At 40.4% G+C, this 16978-nt stretch overlaps 5 protein-coding genes across 7 annotated transcripts; 3 read left to right on the top strand and 2 right to left on the bottom strand.

Annotated features, from left to right (window-relative positions):
* Positions 1-211: 211 nt before the first annotated feature.
* On the bottom strand, positions 212-2573 carry LOC17877322 (3-dehydroquinate synthase, chloroplastic). The gene is made up of 8 exons (XM_006280415.2): positions 2083-2573; positions 1745-1895; positions 1479-1646; positions 1146-1372; positions 931-1054; positions 786-848; positions 559-702; positions 212-489 (listed from the first exon to the last, which is right to left on the bottom strand). Exons 1-8 carry the CDS (start codon positions 2394-2396, stop codon positions 358-360), a joined length of 1323 nt encoding a protein of 440 aa, XP_006280477.1. The 5' UTR covers positions 2397-2573; the 3' UTR covers positions 212-357.
* A 239-nt stretch (positions 2574-2812) lies between these two features.
* LOC17874659 (cell cycle checkpoint protein RAD17) lies at positions 2813-5957 on the top strand. Its single transcript, XM_023783750.1, has 11 exons — positions 2813-3184; positions 3263-3320; positions 3426-3511; positions 3596-3643; positions 3738-3897; positions 4025-4335; positions 4424-4787; positions 4865-4990; positions 5147-5345; positions 5437-5497; positions 5590-5957. The coding sequence occupies exons 1-11, from the start codon at positions 3002-3004 to the stop codon at positions 5785-5787; spliced, it is 1794 nt and encodes a 597-aa protein (XP_023639518.1). The 5' UTR covers positions 2813-3001; the 3' UTR covers positions 5788-5957.
* Positions 5958-7019: 1062 nt separating this feature from the next.
* LOC17875478 (probable alpha-mannosidase At5g66150) lies at positions 7020-12732 on the bottom strand. Of its 3 annotated transcripts, XM_006279698.2 has the most exons (25): positions 12484-12732; positions 12275-12358; positions 12079-12167; positions 11791-11965; positions 11462-11665; positions 11316-11387; positions 11108-11221; positions 10924-11024; positions 10746-10839; positions 10485-10652; positions 10289-10378; positions 10107-10172; positions 9966-10022; positions 9660-9879; positions 9406-9542; positions 9155-9286; positions 8804-8875; positions 8669-8716; positions 8452-8577; positions 8267-8332; positions 8070-8182; positions 7902-7986; positions 7564-7818; positions 7423-7491; positions 7020-7319 (listed from the first exon to the last, which is right to left on the bottom strand). In XM_006279698.2, the coding sequence occupies exons 1-25, from the start codon at positions 12697-12699 to the stop codon at positions 7074-7076; spliced, it is 3099 nt and encodes a 1032-aa protein (XP_006279760.1). In that variant the 5' UTR covers positions 12700-12732; the 3' UTR covers positions 7020-7073. The 3 variants fall into 3 exon arrangements, with proteins under 3 accessions (XP_006279760.1, XP_023639510.1, XP_023639514.1); XM_023783742.1 differs by lacking the exon at positions 9155-9286; XM_023783746.1 differs by lacking the exons at positions 12079-12167; positions 12275-12358; positions 12484-12732 and having other exon boundaries at positions 11462-11672; positions 11791-11866.
* A 489-nt stretch (positions 12733-13221) lies between these two features.
* Positions 13222-15966, top strand: LOC17875867 (receptor homology region, transmembrane domain- and RING domain-containing protein 1). The gene is made up of 6 exons (XM_006281798.2): positions 13222-13455; positions 13546-13764; positions 13893-14282; positions 14485-14582; positions 14679-14748; positions 15882-15966. The coding sequence occupies exons 1-6, from the start codon at positions 13323-13325 to the stop codon at positions 15941-15943; spliced, it is 972 nt and encodes a 323-aa protein (XP_006281860.2). The 5' UTR covers positions 13222-13322; the 3' UTR covers positions 15944-15966.
* On the top strand, positions 14695-16825 carry LOC17876374 (thiosulfate sulfurtransferase 18). Its single transcript, XM_006282123.2, has 6 exons — positions 14695-14748; positions 15882-15997; positions 16065-16144; positions 16235-16305; positions 16412-16465; positions 16564-16825. Exons 2-6 carry the CDS (start codon positions 15894-15896, stop codon positions 16654-16656), a joined length of 402 nt encoding a protein of 133 aa, XP_006282185.1. The 5' UTR covers positions 14695-14748; positions 15882-15893; the 3' UTR covers positions 16657-16825.
* The last annotated feature ends 153 nt before the right edge of the window (positions 16826-16978 follow it).

Here is a 16978-nt window from a genome sequence, read left to right as displayed (position 1 = left end):
TAAACAAATTTTCTTAAGTCTGCAACAAACTTGACGAGAGAGAGAGACATGCAAAAGAAGTTGTTTCCTCTCTAAACGGGACAATGCATCCCGCATTTTTGCACTTCGTCTGCTTCTTCTTTATTCATCTCTTACTTATCGAGTGTAATTTGTCCTTAACGCTCAAGGAGCAAGTTCCAGAGGCAAATATCCATATTGAAACGCATAAAGCTGTCTTAAAACAGGGTAATAATTTTTATTAAGCTCATTATTATCACATTATCACATTCCACAAAGCTAGTTACAAGGTTGGTATACATGATTACATATACGTATTTGAACAAAACAACACCAAAAATTATCTTAAATAACAATTGCTCAGGATTTGGAGAATGCACGGAGCGTGGCATCCAATGCCTCCCGATCGTAATCTCCCGTGAAAACGCAATTTCCCAGTGGGCCTTTGAGAAGAATGAGCCTCAGCAGTCCGTCTGCCACTTTCTTGTCCACCTGCATTACACAAACTTATTTCAATTGTCTTTAGCTCAAAAGATGCCAACGTTTTCACCACAAACTCACCGCCATTATGGACTTGAACATGCTGACAGTCATGCTCTCTGGCGGTGTTGTAGGCAATTTCGCTCGTTCTAGGATCTTGTTCACTCTCTCAACAATCGATTCATCGATCCAACCAAGACGATATGACATGTCCACTGCCATTACCTGAGTATATATAAAGTGTGAACAAATCTCAAAAATTTGGGGAGAAGAGGGTGGTTAGTAGTATGGCAGAGAGAAGGAAATACCGTGCCAGCTGCAACAGCTTCTCCATGTAACCACTCTCCATAACCAAAACCAGTTTCTATGGCCTGCAAAAAGAAAATAATAGGTGATGAGTGGATCTTGGCCAGAAAAGAAGAACTGTCAAAAGAACCATCATTAAGTACTAACATGGCCAAATGTATGACCCAAATTTAGGGTTGCTCGCACGCCGCTTTCTTTCTCATCTTGTGACACAACGTCTGCCTTGTTTTCACATGATCGTTTTATAGCAAAAGCTAATGCCGCTGGATCCCTGCAATGAAGTTATCACACAACTTTTACAGGGAAAGACTCTGTGATCTCAATGTTTTGGATTTGGGCACACTTGTAATGCTAATAATTACCTTGCCAGCAAGGCCTCAATGTTATTCTCCTGCCATTCAAAGAACTCGGCATCCCTGATAAGCCCGTATTTGATCACTTCAGCTAGGCCTGATGCCATCTCCCTATCTGGCAATGTGTTTAATGTGTCTGTGTCTACTAGCACACACTGTGGTTGGTAGAATGCACCGATCAAATTCTTTCCAAGACAATGATTTATGCCTGTTTTGCCACCTACAGAGGAATCTACCTGCATGGCAATGAAAAGAATGGTAACGACAAATAAACACATTTTATCTGGATGTTAATTATTTTAGACAAGAAATTCCTAGCAAGAAGTGAAAACATGTACGTACCTGTGCCATAACAGTGGTAGGAATCTGGATGAAATTAACACCACGCAGGTAAGAGGCAGCAGCATATCCACACATATCGCCTATCACACCACCTCCAAGCGCAACAAAGGTACATCGTCTATCTAGGCGAGACTCAATAGCCTTGTCGAAAACTTTCATGAGAGTATCCTAGAAAGAATAAATAGTTACTGTCTCAGTAACTCAAGAATACTATTGATTAACTATCAGAAACCCGGGAAATATAAATCCAAGAAAACAAAAAATACCATGTTCTTGTATTTCTCCCCATCAGGCAAAATTACACTCTCCACCGTCACATCCGGATTTCCTCTGGTTAAAGCATCAATAGTCTTGTCAAGGTATAGAGGAGCAACTCGCTCATTGGTGACCACAAGCACTCTCTTTCCGTGAACATGCCTGTACATATAAAACAACTAAGTTCCCTAAGAAAATCACAAACTAAACCATAGGCCCAAAGCTGAATCAACAAGTTACTAAATTAACACTAACACCTAAAGAGATGTAACATTCGAGCCGTTTGATGCTGGTGATTGGTGAAATATTAGAAGCTAAATAAAAGGGTCTATGGGACAAAAGACGAGACCTTTGAAGAAGTTCTGATTGATCGAGCAAGCCGGCGCCGATATAGATGGGATAACTCCGGTCCCCCAAATCGACCTCGACGACTGTGGGGGAAGTGAGGGAGCGTTGATCGTGAAGCGGTTCATTCATAAGCTGGCTAGCACTGGCGCGCACAGGAGACCGGGATGTGGTGGAAGAGAAAGATAGTAACCCAGGGTTAGACTTTGGGAAGCAAATGGTTGGTGGAGCAACGAAGCGACGGCTATGAAGGGAATTGAGATTCTTGGAGGTGGCGACGTTGGAAGAGATGGAAAGAGAAATGGTGTTGGCAGCCATGGGAATCGATTAAGATCAGCAGTCGGGTATGGGGGGAGAGAGTTGAAGGGAAGAAATTGGGTTGGTGGTGAAGAAGACTCTGCTGGAATAGAAAGAAGAAGAAGAAATACCAATCACGGTTTGATTTCGTGGTTTGGTTTGGTGAAGCCGCCGTGGGCCGTGGGGTAGGTAAGCTAGTCGTCTCTCAGGCCATTGGTATGGTAGAAGTCTAAGCAATCCTCTACCACTCACCCCACGCTAAGTTCACATCGTAGAGCACTATTTGACGGTTCTGATAAGGACACGTCACCCGAAAAACCTGACTGGTGAAAGTCTTCTCATGTACGCCTCGGATTAAAACGGCATCGTTTGTTCGACCCGCGAAAAAACTAGAGCGACGAAAGAGTGGGTTTAGTGGTGGAGCCAAAACTCACTCACTCCCAAATTCGAGAACAAAATCGCACAAGGCGACGACACGCCAGTGAGGAGGATCCGGTTAATCGGAAATTTCCTGCTCATCTGAAAATTGGATTTGGTTGTCGCTGAGGCGTTAACCGGGTGGTCGACCCAGGGCGATTGGGATTTCTGAAAGGTTTTTAGGGCGAACGAGAAAAAGGAAATCAAAAATGGTTAAACTATCGTTGGAAGACGAAGATGACGATCGCTCTGCCTATAACTTAAGGTCTTCTAGGTCTAATGCCAAGTCGAAATCAATGTCCTCTGGTGGTTCCAGAACGAATCCTAGAGCGACGAAGAGAGCTCGACTTTCGGGTGCTACGGCGACTAAAGACTCGAGTCATGTTGATAAGGTCTGAATTTGCTTTGCCTAGTGTATGTTTATGTTTTACCTTGACGGAGGTCCTGAGTTTTACTTATATATCACGCAGATCAGATTATCTTTCGAGGATTTCGATGAAGCTTTAAGCGGGTTCAAGGTATCTTCTGGTACGCGCCAATTGCCTCCTTGCTCCTCCACAACGTTCTCTGTTATTGGTTCTCATATCTCTTCTAAATCCCTGTCACTCTATTGCTCTGTCGTCCCTTGTTTAGGTTATGAAAGGACCAAGAATACGGATTTATGGGTGGACAAATACAGGCCTAGCACCTTGGAAGAGCTTGCCGTTCACAAGAAGAAGGTATCTTGGATCTGTGCTTTCCTTTTAGCACTGCTTCCTCCTTGGTTCACCTCCGCATTTCCTCTTCCTTTATGTAATCTTTAGGTTGAAGAAGTTAAATCGTGGTTTGAAGAAAGTTTGGGCTCCTCAAAGGTAATGTTTGGTTTATCTTTGTAATTGAGTTATGATTTTTGAGCTCGTGATGCTTGATGCCAGTATTCACCTTTTAAGTTTTCTGTATCAGCAGGATGGTTTTAGGAATAATGTTCTACTAGTCACAGGACAAGCTGGAGTCGGAAAATCTGCTACTATCCATTTGATTTCGTCTATCCTTGGAGTCACAGTGTATGAGTGGAACGCTCCTATTCCTACAATTTGGCAGGAGCATGTGCACAACTCAACTTCAGGTACTTGAAGGATTTTTTTTTTTTTTTTTTTGTTACTCAGTTTTGACAATGCAATTCCAGAACAGATAATGGATGTTGTATTAATCCATTTATTATCTATCTGCTGGCTTTTCTTTAATTTTCCCAGGACTGAAGTACAAGTCGAAGCTGGATGAGTTTGAAAACTTTGTTGAAAGTACTAGGAAATACGGAGTGATGGCTTCATCAAGTAATGAGGGAATAAAGGAGCGTGTTGTTCTTTTGATTGATGACCTTCCTCTAGCCAATGGGAGGCATGCATTTGAAAGGCTACAAAACTGCTTAATTCTCTTGGTGCGATCAACGCAGATTCCAACTGTGGTATTAATCACTGACTACGATAAAGCTGACTCTTCTGACCAGGCTGCGCGAAGCATGGAGGATGTTCAGTCGTCTCTTGAGCGAGCAGGGGCTTTAAAGGTCGCTTTACCAAACTATTTGCAATTCAAATCTAGGTATACAAATGATTTTTTCAACTCTAGTTGATTGTCCAGGTATGTAACTGCAGGTCGCTTTCAATCCCATTACGAAGAATTCAATTAAAAAAGCACTTCAGAGAATATGTAGGGAAGAGCATTGTAAGGTAACGACTATGGAGATTGATCAGATGGCGAGTGCCAGTGGAGGAGACATCAGGCATGCTATTACATCTTTGCAACTCTTCTCCGTTAAGCCAGATCTAAATCATACTAAGATAAAAACACCTCGGCCTGGCATGGATGACACTTGTCATGGAAACGAGCAGACAATGTACAGTGTTTTGGATAGTGGAATATCTTCCTGTTTTGGTAGAGATGAGACCCTTTCGTTGTTTCACGCTCTGGGCAAGTTTCTCCACAACAAAAGAGAGACTGATAATGTCACTGTATCAGGTAATTCGTTTCTAAGAATTTGGAGAATGAAATTTAGAGCTCTGCATCACTATCTTCTAAGCTAATGTTCATGACAGATTGCAGCGACTCTCTTGTGCATGACCAGTTTGCAAGGTTGCCACTGAAAATGGATGCGCCGGAGAAGGTTCTCAGCCAAGCTCATGGACAGGCAGCGCGGGTTGTGGATTTTCTGCATGAAAATGGTATCAACTTCTAGCTCGTATTGACTACCCAGTATTTACTTATCATATGCACTAATTTCCTCCTTGATAGAGTGACGCAGGAGAGCATATTTAAACTTACATGTGTGTTTTTCTAGCCGAAATTTTTTCTAATATGGACTCACAACGTTTATGTAGTGCTAGATTTTGTGAGCGACGGTGCCATAGAAGATGCATTGTGTGTTTCATCGTATTTGGCGGATGCTGATCTCCTTCTCGCAGATTTAAGAGGAAAGATGAGTGGACATAACAAAACAGAGGACGTGCTTCAGTCAGCTGGTGCCTCAGTTGCTATTCGTGGTGTGTTGTTTGGAAACAAGCAGCCATGGTCATCCAGGTTTCTGTTAATTCGGATTCCAGTTGATTGTAGTGTAGTTTGTATGTGTAGAGATTTATATTATCAACTGATGTGTATTGTGAATATACAGATGGCACGTGATTCGGAAGCCAAAACTCTGGCAAGTGGAGCAATCCACAATACAAACCAAGGTAGGGGTTTGCTTCTTTTTTTTCAGGAATATATACTGATTATACATTTCCAAAAATTTCTCTATATACTTACAATTGATGTGTGAGTGCAGAAGAATCTAAAAGAGCAGAGGAACATAGGCTATGAGGGCTCAAGAGTGGCAGCTATATCAGTGATGGCCACAGATTACATCCCAGTACTGAAGTGGCTAAGCTACAGGACATCTCCAGATGCGTTTTCAGGGATGGGAGAAGAGACGGATGAGGAGGAGAGTGAGATATCTGAAGATGATGAAATACAAGATTGGTGACGTTTACCATCTTCAGGCTCTTAATCTCTTATATGTTAAAGGTTAAATGAAACTGGTATGATAGTTCACGTCAAAGTAAAGAAGGCTAATTGTTCTGCTTACTTCTAAATAGGAAATTGACAGTCACTTCTATATCTAAGAATCACAACTATATCCTTGGTTTGATCAAATCCTTCCTTCACTAGTCCTTTTGGAGCATTTTTAAGTTAACAGAACTGGGGTCAAGTTCCTTACCGAAAAGGTGGCTTGAGTTGAACAATATTGAGAAACAAAAGCAGCGATCAATGTAAGTTCAGAACATTCAATTCCTCCCTAACAACTACAATTCTTTTCTTTTCTTTTCTTTTCTTTGTGCTGGTTTAGAAACATAATAAATCACTACCATAATCTTCCTGCAATATAGGTTTGGTCGAAACACTATTCTTTCTCAAGCCCAAAGTAACATTCACTCCTCACAAAGCAGCTTGGCTACGTGAGTAACTTCTTCACCTCTTGTTGTTTTTCCTCAAGTGTAAGCCTGTGGCTTTGTTAATCAAGACACGGGCATCAGCCTTGAGCCCGGCGCAAGCCAGGGCAATGTGATTATCAACGCTCACAATTTCTCTGGCTGATCTGTTAGAAGCAATAGTGACAAGACATGAGCTTTGATCATTTCAACAAGTAACAGGCCAGAAACACACACATTTCTCCCAGCAACAAAATAATACAAGAGAGTGAAAGAATTAATATTATCCATGTAAATGAGAGACGGTTGCATCAGGAATATGAACAAGTTATATAATATTATACATAGAACAAAGAAAAGAATTGTATGAGCAGCACAACTGGAGGAATGGAGCAAGTAGAGCGCGCAAGTGTTAATTTCTAGTAGAGAGAGAGCTGGAGGAAATAAATTTATAAAAACCTAGAATCCTCAAGCTTGGAGGGTAGATTTCTTCATCTAGCCATCTCTTTCTTTCTCCGATGCTTATTATTTCTACATCTTCTTCAAGTTATATAGACCCCAGAGAGAGAGAAAAAAAAACTCACTTAGGCCTAAGCACACGCACTCGTTCATTCCCTTTATATTGGGCCTTAAATGCCCAAAACTTCTGTAACTGGCCCATTAATAAACACACTACAGTATATAAAGTATCCGTTTTCTGTTTTTTTTGGTAGTGATAAAAGTTTCTGTTTTAACTAATCTGTTGTTTTACCTCCCAAACCGTTGATGAATGAATTGGAAGGGGGACTCTGCGATGTTTGCTATCATTTGAATCTTTAAATAGAAACATATGTTATGAAGACTACAACATATTGGGGACAAACAGCTTTCTCCTTCTACGTTGTTTCTGAGAAAACTGAAGCACAAATGTACGAATCTCCATGGGACCAAGCTCCACTACAAAACTCGACTTGTCAACGGGTCCGCCTCTTAGCGGGGAAGAAGCTTCTTCTTCTTCTGCTTCCCCCTCCACTTTCCACTTCATCTTCTCCTTCATCTTTGCTTTTTCTTGATTTGCCGACAAATTCATTTCTGTCACTTCTTTGATCTACAAATTTACCAATGGATTCACTCTCAAATATTTCTCCACCCAAAGTATATATATATACAAGGCTAGTATTAGTATCTCTCTCTCTTAACTGGTGTCTTACCATTTTCCCGGAAAACAACTTCTTCAGCTCCACTTTAGCGAGTTTTGAGTAATCATTGTCTTCTCCAGCCTATAAACAAACAAACCCCACCTTTCATTATTGACTTGTGTCCCAATAAAAAAGAAGATCAAACTCATGTACCTCATAGAGATGAGCCAGGCGGAGAAGCACGTTCCCAAGATCCATCTCCTCAAGAGTGATGAGAGCAATGTTTGGAGGCAAGGTGTAGAGAGGATCCATGCCATAACCTTTCACTGTATTTGAGGCTTTCCATTTCTCCTTGTTCTCCTGTGCGAATGCCATTAGCAGCGGAGAGTATATTTCCTGCCCAGTCTCTCGTCTCCACCGCCCTCCTTCTCCTACCTTGTTTATGCTTACATAGTAACTCCCACGAACCTGCTTTTACAAAACAATTATGGATCAAGACTATATCCTTATGGAACAATACACACAGTACTTTCTCAATTGACTATTCATACCGTCAATCCTGCGCATGTATCATTCACGCACACAGTTTCTACAAGGCTCTCATCTACTCCTCTCGAGTCATCCATGCACGTACTCCTGTTTCCATGTGTTCACTCAGCTCACACAATAATAATGTTTATTTTTATTTTTACAAAGACATAAGTGATGAAATTTGGAACCTGTGAAGCATCAACTCTATTTCACCGTCCTTAATGCTAGCACCTCCAGTAGCCCGATCAACCAACACCGAAAACTCTGCTTTCTCATCCTTTGCGTACATTCCAAGATTAAGCTGAAGAATCACACTAACAAAGCTCAAACAGTGCAAAGCCACCTACCGTCGATTCTGCTAGCTGCAGCATAATAATAGTTTTACCGGATAGTAGTTTCCTGCTATTGGCTCATTCACTTGGAGAGGCCAGTCTGTTCGTTTATCCCGGACCTGCATGCAATATACATAGAGTGTACTTTCTATTCTCATATACAATTCTGATGCACCATATTTATTCCAACCCGGAAACACAATTTCCTTAACATGATAATGCAGAAAATTCTAAGTACCCGTTTCAGAAAGTCTCTTCCATTAGAGTCTGTATAGAACGCTTTATCTGTACTCATATCTGTTACCATTCGGGTGATAATCTCTTTCCCCATTAGATCATTATTATTAACAGGAATTGGACCAATCTGCTAAACATCAAATGTGCCTCAAGGATCCTCTTTATCCCAACAAATACATTAAAGAACCTCAATTATTAGAGTTTTGGAGAACACTTACAGTGAACTCAAATTCGGCATGCTCTTTATCTTTGTACAGTCTGACCACCTAGCCAAATAACACAAGTACACATCAACCAAAGGATTCTTAAATAGATATATGGCATTGCACGGATTGCCACAAAATATGACTTACATGTGCCACCCAAGGACTAAACTGCTGGTGCACCTCATCTACTAAAGGCCCTTGCACAATCTGCAACTTCGGCTGCACATTACTATATGTGAGTAAAACCACTATTGCTAATGAAAGTATCAGTCACAGTCCATATCATCCAAACAAGCACTTACTATAAATGATTATATATTACTTCTATGCATATAGATTTTATGGATTTATTTGTATTTTAAGACTAGGAAGATTATTATCCTCTTCTTAAAATAACGATGGTGTGTAGAGAAGCTAGAAAGTTTTGATCTAAACAACTCAATTCTAGTGGAGTATCAAGTTATGAATGTATGACTATATTGCACAGGATAGACTCACTTTGAACGAAGAAACAGGATAAGCCAAGGAACCATTAGGTCGAAAAATATATGCACCCGAAACCTGGGGATCGTTTGCGTCCCCCACATTCGAAGCATACCAAAAATAGTTCTGATTCACCATTAGGTCAGCCTAAAAGATATAATATTAGAAGCAATTGTGTTTGAATCTGTCTAGTAACCATATTATTCCCCAAAGATCAATCAACCAAAAATAATTCAGTGGGAAGGAGAGAGTAAACGAAACATTACTCCTGTTCTGGAGTTGTACATCCGTTGTACAAGACCAGAGTCTGAAGAAAACAACATCTTTAGATTTCCTGGACCAATTTCAGTCGTACTGCTCACCGGATTAAGCAGCACTGAAGAGTGTGTGTGATTGCTGCTTCCTATATCATGCATTCGTCAGAAAAGAGAAGCATGAGGTAGGGCAAGGCACATGTTTAACTTTTTTTTATAATCGAAATCATACAGCTAAGCATGAGCCTTTCTCTCCATATATATACCTTGTGTGGATGCTTTAGAGATGTAGAACGTGTTCCAACCAAGTGGTGGCACTGTTGCTTTAAACACGAGCCAATACTTTGGAATCTGCGTTGAAAGTTTTCCTAGATAAGCTTTTGTGTAGAACATTCTGAGGTTGCTGGTGACATTATCCATGGGGATGTATTGAGCATCAAGGGTATTTCCAGATGTATCTTCCACACTTAGACCTGCATCATTAACCTGGTAGACCATAACGTCGCTCTTAGCGTATAACATTGAAAATGATCCCACAGATGAAACAAGTAAACAGAGGCATGAAATATGACCGGTATCCTTATGATTTCTGTACGGTTCCATCCAAGGGAGTTATACGCCACCAGAATCTGAAGATCAAACCAGTGAGATAGTTGGAAATTAACATAAGTTATATCTCAAAGATTGTTCAGAGATGTATGTGATGGAATTACCAAGCTCTTTTGGCCTGAAATAGTTTCTTCTGTCGAGGGGCAATAGCTGATATTCATCAAAGAGCACTACTCATTTGATTCCAAAACAAGGTGTAAACATGTATGGTGATTTACTCATAATATTCCACATCAGTCATCACCATGAAATTTGCAAACTAAACCGAGTTTGTAGGATGTATAACCTGGCTGAATGCTATTGTAGGCTTTATGCAGCCACCTTTTGGTGACTTGTTCAATAAGCATGCCAGCGCAGAATTCACCACAGCTTCTGCCTATAATTTTTTTGATGAAATCAATTACTGATTTTTTTTTTATAAAAAAAAGACAGAGCCAAAAGAAAGAGCAGAGTTTTGACAATAGATATCCTTAATATCTTACCTCAGAAGCACCAAAAGCTAGGCGTTTCATGTAATCATCAGTCACATGCTGCTTGGCAGTTCCAGTGACAGCGTCATGGTGTTGAGCTATCCCTAGAGCATCTGCAAGACTGCAAGTATTTGGACCTCCAGATTTCTTGCCCACCAGAAATTCAAGTTGCCTTGCAGCCTATTTGGGGGAAAAAACAAATGGCAAGGCCATGGTCATATTTGAAATTCAACTAGTAAAAGCGAAATGGGACTCTATGATGCAGTTTGATACCAAGTAATATCCACTTAGAGCCCGAACATATCGTTTAAGAGCAGGACGGCTGGTGAAGTAGCCAGTCCAATAAGCGTATTCCCGATCCGCATATCTGTACGAGTAGAGAAAGTAATCAGACGATAAAGATGTTGAAGGGAAGCATGTAAATTTATTTGGTTACAGTAAAGGCACTCACGGGAAAAAGTCATCAGTCTTGAGAGGCCAAGTAACATTGGCATCATTCTTGGCATCAACATAGAGAGATGGTGTGGAGTACAAGGCGTTGACACGGCCATCCTGTGGAAAGTTGAATGGGATTGGTGAGATTCCAGTCTCCAGAACAGCAAGATTAATTGAGAAAGATATCTATATATGGAAACCTTGTTAACATAATGGATAAGTCTGTCCATTTGTCTGAACCAAGACTCGGCGAACTGGTACTGAAAATCATCACCCATGGTCCACATGACATGGTTCCCTCGACTCACATTGGCCTATATCCCCATTATCACATTAACTACTACTTGCAGAAATTCCATTATTACACACACACTGGCACAACGGGTCAAATAAAAGGCTCAGACTTACATAAACCATAGAAGCATTGACGAAATTATCAACCGCCTCCTTGATGTTATAGCCATCGGAACTAGGGTCGTCCTGCCAAAAAGGCAATCACCAATGAATCGGATTCCCTAACGTAACAAAATAAACAGAGAGGGAAAGAAGCGAACCTGGAGGGGGACGTAATCATCGCTGACTTCATAGTGAAAGCCAGTGGGAGGGCCATAATGAACAAGAAAGACATTGGTGAAGATTTGAGAAGAAGAGGCTAAAGTTTTGGATCCTCTCCAGATGACTTCGAGTGATTTCTCGGCCTTTCGCTTTTCTCTGTCTTGGTAATCGATTCTCGCGAAATGCAGAGAGTCCAACCCTAACTGCACCCTAACACAAAACTTATTACTATTAAACACACACACACACACACACACACACACACACACACACACACACACACACACAAAAATGGATTTGTTTTGGGAGAAAGAAAGAAAAGAAGGACCTCCGCTCCAAGGAGGTAAGCTTGGACAGAGGAATGGCCAAAGGGGTCGATTTGCCAAGCAGCACGAGGAGTTGTATTGAAATGTTGCTTTATAAAGCGATGCCCCATTGTGGTGTGGTCTATCATATCTATGTAATGGCACGTTGCTTCATCATTCATACTCCATCCTCCATTTCTGCACACACCATATATAAACTGGTTATGTGAATTGTATCATCATGATGTGCATGCACTACCCAAAAAAATGATCAAATTGATGAAGTAAGGTCATGATAAAACAAAACTTACACGAACTCAAGTTGCCCGGATTTCACAAGTCTCCTCACTTGCTCTTGTGTTTGGGGGCTTTGTTCTTCCCACCAACGGGTAAAGAACGCCTTTTTCATATACATTGAGGGAAGGAAGACAACAAACATATGGTTTTATATAGAGTATGGTAAAATCCTCATTAAATAAAATAGAGTATAGGAAATGAATGTTTCACCATTTCCCCAAACACAAACTTTCTATTGGGATCGCGAAGTAAAGAATCGACCACCGAGTCCAGCACGTTCCTCACGCAAGCGTTCTGAAAACCACGATTCAGTGAGGATTCTATATAGTATGCACGTACGTTAACGTTAGAGTCGTGTTAATTATACTTATATATATATATATATATATAGTTATTCAATCTATAGATAACATATAAACCTGGATACTATTGTTTGATCCGACAAAGTACTGATCAACGGTTTTCAACCATCCGACATCGTCATGGGAATGCGGAACAAGATGAACATTTAGTTTCCCGGGAACCACTCGAGCTTCGGTGCCGTACTTCACGTATCCCCCGCCGTTGACGAGCCGAAGAACAGAAACAATAACACACACTGCTGCTTTCAATAAAGACAAACTGGGTTTCGCCATTTTCCGATGACAAAGGGAAAGTGATCGCCGAGCTTCAGATGTCTATTTCTCTTACAAGTGTGGGTGGTGAGTGGTGCGGAGGAAATTTATAACAAATGGAGAGAAAATACAGGGGTCAAAACTATAGACCAATCCCAACCGTTGGTTTTAAATATCAGATCCTCATAAATGTTTTTTTATTTATTGTTAACTCTATGACTTGATAGATGTAATTAAAATATAGTATTTAATTAGGTTCTCCACCAATCTTATTTTCCTATAAATGTAATTATAATCTCACTGTTAAAAAAAAAAAAAAAAAAAATCTCACTTTTTTTTTCTTTGTTCTTCTTTATTTTACCAATATCACCAAAAAATAGTATTAAAATTTAGTAGTTGTATCAAATTTAAATATTTTATTTTGTTAGACTTTAATCACTTTACCTCTATATAAATTTTATTTTATCTTTAGACTGTAACTATATACAGTATGATTTTATAAAATAAATGAGATATAATAAAAAAGCCTCTGAATAGTGGAGAAGGTTTGGGGGGCGGGGGGGGAAGATAGAGAGAGGGAGAAGGCAATGCATTTCGGCTGAAACAGAAAAGGAGCCCATCCGATCGACCTTGACGGCGGAGAGATGAGAGTCATCGTCGCAACAAGCAGTCTAGTAGTGGCTGCTCCTTTTCTCTTTTCTCTGTTACGACTATCGCTCGCCACGGTCGTCCTCAATTCCATCTCTGCCTCTTTTCCCGATCTCCCCGCTAAATTTGGTCAATTTCTCCCCCTCCCCTCCCCTCCCCTCTGGTTCTAGTTGATTTTATTTTTTTGTTGAGTGTGGGGTTTTCCTATTTCAATGTTAGAGGGCTCCGTGACCAAAAACGGAATATGCGGAGCTCTATACGTGGCAGATCCTCTGGACGGCTGCTCACCGCTGGTCCACAACAACTTGACACAAGAGAAGTTCGCCTTGATTATACGAGGCGAATGCTCTTTTGAGGATAAGCTCCTCCACGCTCAGAATTCAGGTTTTCGAGCTGTGATTGTGTATGACAACATTGACAACCAAGATCTCGTCGTTAGTAAGCCCTCCTCCTTTTATTTTTGTTTTTTTAGTTTCTTCTCCTAAGCTAAGCTAAGCTAAGCTAGGCTTTTTGGTTTGTTGAGTTTCCACTTCCATGAGTTATTATTCAACATCTGTTTTGCACAGTGAAGGTGAACCCTCAGGACATTACAGTTGATGCAGTCTTCGTTTCAAATGTCGCCGGTGAGATCTTGAGCAAGTATGCCAGAGGCCGAGATGGTGAATGCTGCCTTTATCCGCCTAGCAAAGGGAGCGCTTGGACTGTCCTGGCCATCTCTTTCTTCTCTCTCCTTCTTATCCTCACTTTCCTTTTGCTTGCCTTCTTTGCTCCCAGACACTGGACCCAATGGCGAGGGAGCCACTTCCGGACCATCCGGGTTGATGCAAAGCTCGTCCATTCTCTCCCCTCCTTCCCCTTCACTGATTCTTCTCACCACAAGGCCGGTGACACTTGCCCAATATGTCTCGAGGATTATACATCTGGAGAAACCCTCAGACTTCTCCCATGCCAACATGGTTCTTTTCTTTCTCCTTCTCCTCTCGAAATCTAGGAGTTCGGCTTAGGCACTGATTGTGAAATTTTCACCTATATTTTTGAATGATATGATGGGTCAAATAATATGTACATCAGAAGAATTATCATAGATTTGGCCTTCTTTTAGTTTCTGTAAGTGGCTAGTTCATGTCATCAGTTTGTTGACTTGAAGCTCTTATGCAGCTTTTCACTTGAGTTGCATCGACTCTTGGCTGACAAAATGGGGTACATCTTGCCCTGTGTGCAAGCATGATATAAGATCCGATACTTTGTCTTCTGAGGTGATCTCACTAGACTCCATATGTATTATCTTTAAACTAGTTTTTTTATCGTTTTTGTGTTGGATTCAATACACTGTTTGTGTGGTTTTGTACCAGGTACATAAACGAGAGTGTCCGAGAACAGATACAAGTACGAGTCGGTTTACCTTTGCTCAATCCAGTCAAGGTCATTAGCTTTACTATCGCTTATAGCAGCTGTACACACATATCAGTGCTTGGTTATGTGGATCAGGTCCAGGTTTGCTTTGATCTAAGGGTCCAAATGTCATTGAAAGGTTAATCATGGTGGGATGTTAAGTATAGAAAAAGCCACTGGATTAGCCATCAGTTTCCCCAGATCAAATAGATCTGAGTTGCCTTGCTTGTTGTTCTTTGCATGTGTACATTAGTTGTACATTTACACACGTTAGGAGTCGTTCTCGTTTCTTTGTCCTCTTTTTTTCTTTTCCATATAGTTGATCATTGTGTGTTCGTTGTTTCGTGATCTTTTTATCTGCGACTTTTCATATCTGTAATTAGATAAACACAATGTGTGTGAATGTGATTGTACATATATGCAAACAAATTGATAGGAAAAATGTTGATCTTATCAGATTTTGTCTTTCTTTCTCTCTCTCTCTCCGATCCAGGCCAATCTTTAATATTATCTTGTTGATGCTAAATGGAAGATCTTGTCTAAAGATTGTATAACTTAGATATAATAGAATCCCCCTTACATGAGGGGGGGGAATGGAATCATTGAACGTGGCTTTGATTTTGTCTTGTCCGTAATAATATAAGGAAGTGGAAAGAGAGAACACGTCATCCTCATCTCAACCTAACGGCCCATCCAATACGATGACTCGTTCATGGGGTCGTTGGTTGCGCAATTCCATCACCATTTCACTTTGTTTCCATCCTCAATAATGGTTTCTCTTTTACTAAATTCAGCCAACGTTTCTATCTCATACCAATTTATATTAGTTTGAAGGGTGCTTTTCATGTTCATACTCCCAGAAGTGAACACGTTTTCTAATCTATGTAGGCTTTGACTCACTTACCATAGCTAGCTTTCCAACACTGTCTTATATTTATTTATGCCATATTTCCTTCTACTTGCGTAAAGCAACAAATTTCCAATGGTTCCTAAAATCATATGCTATATCATTATTTTATATTGGCCATGCATGACATGTGTAGAAGTTGAAGAAGAAGAAAAAAAAACAATTTTCATTTTTAAAACAATATTATCTGTCATTTGCGGGTTATTTATGGGTCTCTGCTCTCTTCCTGAACCTTCATCCTTTGTTTGACAAGAAGGTAGAGAAGAAGATGTCTCAAACAATCTCCAGCCCAAAGGTAGAACAAGTTGTAAGTGTTGATGTGAGCCAAGCCAAGGCTCTCCTCCAGTCTGGGAACCAATATCTTGATGTTAGGTGAGCTCCTCTATTTCATCATCACTTTGTACCACCAGTTGGAGTTGTTAATTCCTTTCACATGCAGGACTCCGGAAGAGTTTAGGAGAGGCCATTGTCAGGCACCTAAGATCTTCAACATTCCCTACATGCTCAACACACCTCAAGGTAATCATAATCAACCACCTTTTTGAGTATTGAGATATCAACCCCAACATAACATAATTTAATTGAAACCCCCCCCTGTGATCTGTCTAGGTAGAGTGAAGAATCAAGACTTCTTGGAACAAGTCTCTTCTCTTCTCAACCCGGCTGATGATATCCTTGTGGTAATATAATTAAGCCTTTTCTTCCTCATCACACCCACAAGAGTTAAATGAAACGAACATCATGGGTTCTCTCAATAGTCTTTAAATCTGGTTAAATGATACACAGGGTTGTCAGAGTGGAGCCAGATCCTTGCATGCCACAACTGAGCTTGTTGCTGCAGTAAGTCGTACCCTGACTTATATACACACAAATCCCAGTCCGTTTCTAATGTGTTAAATCATTCATCCTTTTTTTTTTGTATCTTTTATATAAATTAGGGTTACAAGAATGCGAGAAACGTGGGAGGTGGCTACTTGGCTTGGGTGGATCATAGCTTTCCAATCAACAAGGAGGAGCCATCTACAAACTAAAAGATTCATCCATAGTTTCTTATCAAATCATGACAGAAGTGTGATGTAATGATAGAGTGTGATGTAATAATCAACTTCTACCTTAGAATGTCCAGTTTGTTGTTATGAAAACTTTGTGCCAAATTCAATAAAAAGACCTAAGAAGAAGAAGATACAGTAAATCTACTAAGGGGGGTGTATTGAACTGCATATTTTAGGAGATTTGGTGGGATTTTAATATTTTAGAATTTTTTAGATATTTGAGTGTAGTTTGAAAAGATTTGGGTTATTTGTTAGAGATTTGGTTATTGAATTTTTAAATTTGCCGGATATGAACAAATCA

This window comes from Capsella rubella, unplaced genomic scaffold (assembly GCF_000375325.1).
Source record: "Capsella rubella cultivar Monte Gargano unplaced genomic scaffold, Caprub1_0 scaffold_8, whole genome shotgun sequence".
NCBI classification, from domain to species: Eukaryota; Viridiplantae; Streptophyta; class Magnoliopsida; order Brassicales; family Brassicaceae; genus Capsella; species Capsella rubella.
Note: the sequence above shows the minus strand (reverse complement) of the source record. Positions and strands in the feature narration are given on the sequence as shown.

Excerpts from the sequence above, each read along its gene's own strand:
- LOC17875478 (XM_006279698.2), bottom strand. The coding sequence starts at position 12,699 with ATGGCGAAACCCAGTTTGTCTTTATTGAAAGCAGCAGTGTGTGTTATT. Across the intron at positions 10,840-10,923 it reads AAGACTGATGACTTTTTCCC|ATATGCGGATCGGGAATACG; the intron begins GTGAGTGCCTTT and ends CTACTCGTACAG. Across the intron at positions 8,333-8,451 it reads GAAGAGACTTTCTGAAACGG|GTCCGGGATAAACGAACAGA; the intron begins GTACTTAGAATT and ends TATTGCATGCAG.
- LOC17877322 (XM_006280415.2), bottom strand. The coding sequence starts at position 2,396 with ATGGCTGCCAACACCATTTCTCTTTCCATCTCTTCCAACGTCGCCACC. Across the intron at positions 1,647-1,744 it reads GGGAGAAATACAAGAACATG|GATACTCTCATGAAAGTTTT; the intron begins GTATTTTTTGTT and ends TATTCTTTCTAG. Across the intron at positions 490-558 it reads TGTTCAAGTCCATAATGGCG|GTGGACAAGAAAGTGGCAGA; the intron begins GTGAGTTTGTGG and ends TGTGTAATGCAG.
- LOC17875867 (XM_006281798.2), top strand. The coding sequence starts at position 13,323 with ATGAGAGTCATCGTCGCAACAAGCAGTCTAGTAGTGGCTGCTCCTTTT. Across the intron at positions 13,456-13,545 it reads CGATCTCCCCGCTAAATTTG|AGGGCTCCGTGACCAAAAAC; the intron begins GTCAATTTCTCC and ends TTTCAATGTTAG. Across the intron at positions 14,749-15,881 it reads CTTTGCTCAATCCAGTCAAG|GTAGAGAAGAAGATGTCTCA; the intron begins GTCATTAGCTTT and ends TTTGACAAGAAG.
- LOC17874659 (XM_023783750.1), top strand. The coding sequence starts at position 3,002 with ATGGTTAAACTATCGTTGGAAGACGAAGATGACGATCGCTCTGCCTAT. Across the intron at positions 3,512-3,595 it reads TTGCCGTTCACAAGAAGAAG|GTTGAAGAAGTTAAATCGTG; the intron begins GTATCTTGGATC and ends TGTAATCTTTAG. Across the intron at positions 4,991-5,146 it reads GGATTTTCTGCATGAAAATG|TGCTAGATTTTGTGAGCGAC; the intron begins GTATCAACTTCT and ends ACGTTTATGTAG.
- LOC17876374 (XM_006282123.2), top strand. The coding sequence starts at position 15,894 with ATGTCTCAAACAATCTCCAGCCCAAAGGTAGAACAAGTTGTAAGTGTT. Across the intron at positions 15,998-16,064 it reads AACCAATATCTTGATGTTAG|GACTCCGGAAGAGTTTAGGA; the intron begins GTGAGCTCCTCT and ends TTTCACATGCAG. Across the intron at positions 16,145-16,234 it reads CATGCTCAACACACCTCAAG|GTAGAGTGAAGAATCAAGAC; the intron begins GTAATCATAATC and ends TGATCTGTCTAG.